The sequence below is a fragment of the Montipora capricornis genome, chromosome 1 (assembly GCF_036669925.1).
Source record: "Montipora capricornis isolate CH-2021 chromosome 1, ASM3666992v2, whole genome shotgun sequence".
Classification (NCBI taxonomy): Eukaryota; Metazoa; Cnidaria; class Anthozoa; order Scleractinia; family Acroporidae; genus Montipora; species Montipora capricornis.
The window spans coordinates 52,268,635-52,276,134 of NC_090883.1; the positions used below are offsets into that span (position 1 = coordinate 52,268,635).

A 7,500-nucleotide genomic window follows, 5' to 3' on the forward strand; every position below is an offset into this window, starting at 1 on the left:
CAGTTTAACTGCTGAACACCCTCCCACATATTTCCATAAGAATAGGTGGTTTTCATGTGACGTCATCGCCGCCATGTTGGAGGACGAAAACAAAAGATCTGCCATTAGCTGCTTTTGTCCGTCCATTAGCAATTGTACATTACATCGTTGTTATCTGTGTCTCTAGAGATTGGTTGCAAACCACCTCTAACATCCGTGGTGTTCTCACTCCTTCTCCAAAGAGATACGTCGAATACACACAAAGAGGACAGGGTATTCAGCACTTACTTTCGTCTGCCATCAAAAGGTGCTGTGCTGTGGTATAAATAGCCACGGATTTGTAACCATAAAAAAAAAAATGAAGAAAACTTGTACACTTGCAAGAAATAAATTATACAAAAGCCTTAAATTCATTCAGTGTGTGATCCATAATAACAAAACTGTCATGGGAGCACGCAGAGTAACATGCTTTTGAGTTCTCAAGTTGCCAAGCTGAGACTAATACCCCATTCACACCAACAAGACATGTTTAATTAAACTTGGTTTACCAAAATAAAAATCAGTCAAAGAAAAATGTAGGACTGGCTTTTCCATGAGATTCAGGTTTGTTTCAACACATGCTTTGACCTGTACTAAATTCGTAGTCGACAAAAGTCAGTAAACCTTTAAAACCGTGTTTAATTAAACATGTTTAAAACATGTTTAAGGTTTGGTGTGAATGGGGCATAAGACGAAACATTGAGCAAGAAATTGGAGCAATACACATGTCCCTTCTTCTAAGGGATTAAGCACTTACGAAGCACACTTATTTGAGTGAGTTTTAGACATCGACTCCCTTGCACTCCAATCGTGCTTAAATTTCAATACGTTCCAAACGATTAAAGGATATTTCAGGCATTGGGCTTCACTTTAAATAAGAAGAAATCCAATCGATTTCCGACGTCATAGGAGTCTCTAATTCCTTTAGAAATTTATTACATCTAAAAGGTGTCCTAAAAAAGAAAAAGAATAACATTTCTATAAAAAACCTTTTTTCATAGAAAAGTGACTCTCTTCCATCAGAGACTTCGAGCAATAGGCGTTTTTCGATATATTAAAATTCAGCTTGATAGTGAGGCAGTGAGGACAAGGACAAAGGAAAGTGGATGATATGTAAATATTTTTCACTTTCATTCCAACGTGTTTCTATTATATTTGTCTTCACTGCCTCACTATCAAGCTAAATATTTGAAATTTCGAAACTGGCCTACTGCTTCTCTTTGCTGGGCCGTTCCATAGATTGCAACAATCTATATTGAAACTGCAATCTATTTGAAAGGCCTTTGTCACAAGTGATTTGAAATGTTTGAAAACCTTTCTTTGGACAAACAAAATACCAAAAAAATTAACGTACTGGTAACTAATTTTCAATTAAGTTTCCCCATCGGGTGCATGCCTATGAACCAATCCCTCACTTTCTAAATACTTATGCGCCTGTAGGGTACCTCGATGAAATTCTAGATCCTCATTAGCAGTTTTTAAGATGGGTCTTTCATACCTGATTCTAGCTGTGATTTTTCTTCCGTCATTCTCGTTTCGAGAGTCTCAATTTTCTTATTCATTTCCAGTTGGAGTTGAGCCCTCGTTTCCTCTACATCTCTGTCAGCGTTAAGCTGAATCTGGTTCTGGAGATTTTTTACTTCATGTAACATTTCCTCTTTTAGTTTCTCCATTTCTTCAAGATGTTGAGCTTCAAGTTGACACCTTTCTTCTTCCAGTTGTTTCTTGTACCTTTCTTCGGATTGTTGGGCCTCTTCTTGTTGCGCCGACTCTTCTGCCTTTACCTCTTCTAGAGCTTCGGCAAACTTCTCTTTGAGCTTCGCAATCTCTTCCTCATTTTGCCTTTCAAGTTCCTCCTTAAAGGCAGCCATTTTAGTTTCGTGCTCTTTCTCCAAGCTTTCTCTCAAAGCATCAAATTTTTCCTTCTCCGACAAGTCCAACATTTGCTCTCTGAGAGCTTCAACTTCATCGCTCATCTCTTCTTTCAAAGTCAACATCTCGCTTTGATGTTCAGCAGCAAGACGTTCTCGAAGAGCTTCGAGCTCAGCTTGGTGCTTCGTCTCTAGCTCGTCCGCAATAAACTGCATTTTGGCTTCGTCCGACGCGACAAGAAATTCCTCTTTCAAGGCTTCAACGTCCTCGGTGAAAAGCTCTTTCATGTCACTCAGTTCTTTGTGGTGTTGACTCTCCAACTCCCTTCTCAAAGACAACAATTCCTGCTTATGAGAGGTCGTCATATTTTCACAAATACCTTTAAACTGCTCACGCTCTGTTTCAAGTCTGGCACCCAACTCATCGACTTGCTTTCGACATTTTTCCATTTCCTCCAACAAGTACTTCTCATCGACCTCTTGGCCATCACTCAATGACTGGTTCTTCTCTTTTAAACTGACTATCTCCATCTCATAGTGTTGCTTAATATCTTTAAGCTTCGCCTCGTATTTTTCATACAACTGCTCATTACTTGAACTATCTTTCGCTGCCCAATGTTTGGACAATTCGATCTCCTCTTTCAATTCTTCTATCTGTGATTCATACTCTGCACTCAAGTCTTTGACCTGCCCTTCGTGTTGTTCCAAGATCTCGTGAATTCTATCCTCGTATTCTTGAATAGTGGCTTCCTTTCTAAAACTGTCCTCCGCCATCTCTAACTTCGCTTCTTCGACTTTCTGAACTGCTTGCAAAGCAAGCTCCGCTCGCACGCTCGAAACCTCATCCAACAAGTCACTGAACTGCCGGCGTTTTAACCCGCTAAGCTCCTTTTCGTGTTTTTCACTAATATCACTCAATTCGTCTTCTTTGAAGGATAACTCTTCTCGTAAAGCTTCCATTTCATCCTGATGCTTCTCGTTGAGCTCCGCTTTTAACTGTTTTAGTTCTTTCCTGTGCTCAATCTCCATGCTTTCGACATCTGCGGACAAACGTAGCGCCGTTCGCTCGTAATCTTGTTGACTCTCCATCCTTAACGCCTCCATTTCCTGTTCGTGATCAGCGCTTAGCTTCAGCCGCAATTTTTCCAACGCCTGGGCACTTTGCATCGCTGACTTGGCGCTCAATCTAGCGAAATCCTTGAGCTTATCCTCCTGGAACTTTCCCCTCATATCTTCCATTTCAATCTCGTGGCGCGACTTGAGAGAACGAATTTCATCCTGATGTTGTTCAGCCAGCTCATTCTTACATCGTTCTAACACTTGTTCCGTACGGCATTCGCACTCACCCTTGATGCTTTCAATTTCCTTCTCGTGTTTGTCTTGTAGTTCTTTCACAAGCTTTCCTAAGTCTTCCTCGTACTTTCCTCCGAGGTCTTTTACAGTACTTTGAAGTTCAGTGAAATGTTCGTTGTCCATCTCTTGTTTAACTCTCAGAAGTTCAGTCTGTAATTCTCCTACTTCTTTAGCATGCTGTTGTTCCTTTAAAATGTACCTAAAAAAGAGTCATGAATTTGAAATAAACCTCGGGAAAAAACCATAACATTCAACGAATATCTGAAAAGCAATTTTACTTTGGCGATCATGATTTGTGCGATTCTTCTGTGTGATTTAAAGTACCCCGGTGATGAAAAAAATCACTTTCTTTTTTCTTCAGATTTTGAAAGTGTGTTTCCTTAACACCTGACTGGCAAAGTCTCTGACTTTTACCCAAAGGCCGTTTACTTTGATTGTAAGTTTTGGATTTCACGGTCCACCAGTAATCAAATTCAAAACTGACCGATTGGACAGGGTTGGATCCAGGAAAAATTTAAGTCAAAGGCTCACTAGCTTAAAATTTCAGCGCGTGAATGCAGTTCATTATATATGCAAAACGGGAAAGCCCAAAACTCCCGTGCTGCATCATTTTCTCCTCGATCCAGCTCTCTCAAGATCTTAAAGTTAGTAATGGCGGACCATTAAAAGAAGGAAAACGCCAGTTAAAATAAACAGGTGTCTTTTTGAAATCAAGGTTTAAAAGTTTAGTTGTTTAGTGTTTAGTTAACAGTTTTGAAATCCAAAGAAAGATAAGAATTGATGTTTTGGTCACAGGGGGACTTAGCCGGCAATTTCACTGTTTTGTCGTCATAATTGGAGTAAGAGGGTGTTCCCAATCAAACTAAAACGGTTGATCCCAAAGAAAGACGGCCCAAACGATAAACACTCTCAGGCTAGATAACACTATAAAGTTCCTGGGTTTGGTAAAATTGCACAAAGTAATCTCCATCCTATTGCAGAGAAGTGCACTACTTCTTCCGTCTTTAAGGGTGGTATGACGAAAGTTTCAGCACAATCAGAATTCGTAATAATTTGATATCTACCGAGTAAGGCAAAATTACGGAATGCTGATTGGCTGAGACGGAGAGCATTTTTTCTTAAAGGCATGATTACTTGATCCTGATTGGTTAACAGCTGCTTATCCAGAGCTTCTTCCAGATTCTTACTCTGATTAACCTGCTTTTTGACCTCATATTAAATAGGTTTTAAGCGTATTTCTGTTGACAGCAACGACTTATTGAATTGAACGTTAACCGAATGAAAGCGTGTTAAGTTGGGTGTCATTTGCCACGACATTGAAAGAGCATCCCCCAATAATTTTGTCCTTTATGTGATAAACATGTAATCGCAATGTGCCCTCGTGCAATAAAGGATTAATTTCACTTGTATTTTCAAAGTTTTCCAAATTTTGTGATTACATACACAAAGCACTAATGATTAAAACGCGGCTGAGTTTGGGTATGTTGCTTGTGCTGATATTTGCGCCGTTAATGTACACAATGCCATACGAGGGGATTCATTAGATTAACCAAAATACCGTAAGTTTTGAAAATCAAAAAGACTTTTTGGATCATCGAAAAACCCGTTCCATTTGATCAGGAAAAATCCAAGAATTTGTAAATCTGGGAGCGTTCCAAAGTTTACCTTCTCTCCATATCTTCGGCTAATTTCTCCAAGTCACGAACATGTTCCAGTTCTTTCTCCATCTTCTCCTGTTCCAGCTCTGATCGAAGCTTCTCCACTTCTTCGGCGTGATTTTGGTCACCTTCAACGAGCTTCTTTTCAAAATCCACCTTCAAACTCTCCAGATCTACAAGGTGTTTTTCTTTCAAATCAGAGCGCTGCTCCTCCAACTGAGCCCGCAAACCATCCAGTTCCTTCACATGCTCTTTCGTCGTGTCATCGTAAGTCCGTTCCAAGTCCTCACGCATGCGCGCCAGTTTCTCGTGTTCACGTTTCACCTGTTCATTAATTTCTTGTATCTCTTCTTCGTGCATTTTCTGTGTGCGCTTTCGCGCTTCCGCAGCTTGTTCCAACAGCTGTTCTTGTTCGTTCCTCAAAAACTCTAATTCCTCAGCATGCTTCTTTCCTAAATCATCCAAGGCAGCACCTGTGACTTCAGCTCGTTCCGCTTCAAGTTCTTCGCGCAACTCCTCCAGCTCCTGTGCGTGTTGTTCTGTAAGAGCTTGTTCAACTTCTTCGAGTTTTTCTCGAAATTCCTCCATGAGTTCGTTGCGCAAAGTGTTCATCTCTTTCAGGTGTGCTTCGTTTGTGGCTGTTTCGCTTTCTTGTATTGCATCATCAATACTTCCTTGCTGTTCCTCCCTCAATTCTTGCATTTCTTTCAACCGTCTCTGTTCAAATTCCTCTTGCTGTTTGCATAACTTCTCACTCAGTTCGCGTCCATTTTTATCTTGCAGATCATCTATCTGGTTTTCGAGCTACAAAAAAAAAAAACATGGCAGACAAAACAGCTTCTAAAATTTTCAGAACACGCAATACCATGGTATCATATGTAACTTCAGTTTTTTCCTTAGTAAGATGCACTGTTTGTTGTTACGTATTAGGTCAACACAGCAACAGAAAAACAATCTTAAACCACCCTATATCTATGTTTTTAAATGCCCACATCTTAAAACGAACTCGACGAACCCCCATTTTAAAGGGAAACAATCAACAGGTTAAATTGAAACGCTTTGCAAAGTTAAAGGATTCTCAGAGCTACCTTCATAAATTATGTTGACTCTGATCGGCTGCAGAGAATGTCTTTCACTCGCAAAGATTTTTACCGTAGCCTAATAATTCCTTGCAGCAATAAAAAAGTGTAGCTCACCGAAATCGTTTTTGAGATGTAAGCGTTTAACGGCGAAACATAGGGTGTGTTAGATCTATAGCAACGAACACGGCACAACAATGAGTGCACTTTTGTTAAGCAATAATTGTTGTTTTATATGGTACCATACGATAGCCCGGCTGATCGGTGATGAAGTATCGCAGAGTCAATCTTTCCAGTAGTAGTTTCTTGAAAGTGTTGAAACTGGTTTGAGTTTCCTTAAACCGAGACGAAAGACTATATTTGTACAAAAATAGGGTTTTGGTCCAGGAAAGTTAGTTTGGAATCTCGAAATGGCGGCTATTCCTTTGTTTTGGAACAGCAACTTTGCCACCTTGACTTTAGGCTTTACAGACCACTTTACATTTGCGTGCTAGGTAATCAAGCCTTTCGTAGAACGGAGGCCTTTCGTTGACCGCTTTGATAGAAACCTCTTCCCAAGTTCCCTAATCCCAAGTTGATTACATGTTACAATGTTTACGTAGTAGCAATCTTCATTTGAAAAGCCCTGAGATTTCTACAAAAACAAAACTCACCGACGGCCAAGCTGAAAGTACCCGTTTATATAAGTGTAAAACTTTTGAACGGACCCTCTCTGGAACAGGCTTTTCTTACACGCAGCTTGTGTATCGTTCCGCAGTATTGCCGCAAAGCTCTATAGCTTAACCACGTTATTACTTACTTGTGTCAACTTTTCCGTCATTGCTTGAAGTTCCTCCTCGTGTTTTCGCTTCATTGCATCTAATTTTTCTTGATACTCGGATTCAGTCTCCAGACGGGCAGACTCCACCTTGATGGCTGTCTCCGCCAGAAAGCTGGCGGTGACTTCATTTAGCTCGTCTTGGTGGGTCGTTTCCAACTGTGCTTTAACGGCTCCCGTGACGTCACGGTGGCTCTCGCTTAGTTCTAACAAAACCAACAAAAAGGAAAAGGAGTTAACTTTCAGAATGCGATACGTATCAAAAAATCGTATGAACACGAGCATTCAGAGATTCATGGGTAAGAGCGATTTTTTGAAAGTTCTCAAAATTGCATGAGCCGTATGAGAGTGCAATTTGAGAACTTTCACAACATCATGAGTGACCATAAATTACGAACTACCTCATACTATTTTTTAATTTATTATGTACTACACAAAAATACTCCATCACTGTTTCCATAGCAACTTCCGAATTGCACTCTCTCAGTATATATACTGTAATTAAGCAATAGAGGACGTTTTCAGTGTTTCCATAGCCTCATCTAAACAAGAAGAGGAGTTGGGAGAATTTGAGACAGTTATGCAAATCGGAGACACAGTCGAAATTTGCATAACTGTCGAGAATTCTCCATGCAACTTCCCCGAGTGTTTAGATGAGACTATGGAAACACGGAAAAAAGTCCTCTATTGCTTTTATAAAATAT

The 7,500-nt window shown here is 40.1% G+C and overlaps 1 protein-coding gene across 1 annotated transcript in view; it reads right to left on the reverse strand.

Annotated features, from left to right (window-relative positions):
* LOC138048170 (A-kinase anchor protein 9-like) overlaps window positions 1-7,500 on the reverse strand; it is an 84,073-nt gene that overhangs the window by 45,312 nt on the left and 31,261 nt on the right. The window contains exons 14-16 of the mRNA XM_068894591.1: window positions 6,779-7,002; window positions 4,908-5,704; window positions 1,517-3,441 (exon numbers count right to left, since the gene is read on the reverse strand). Coding sequence (XP_068750692.1) covers window positions 1,517-3,441; window positions 4,908-5,704; window positions 6,779-7,002 — 2,946 coding nt within the window. The remainder of the gene's footprint in view (window positions 1-1,516; window positions 3,442-4,907; window positions 5,705-6,778; window positions 7,003-7,500) is intronic.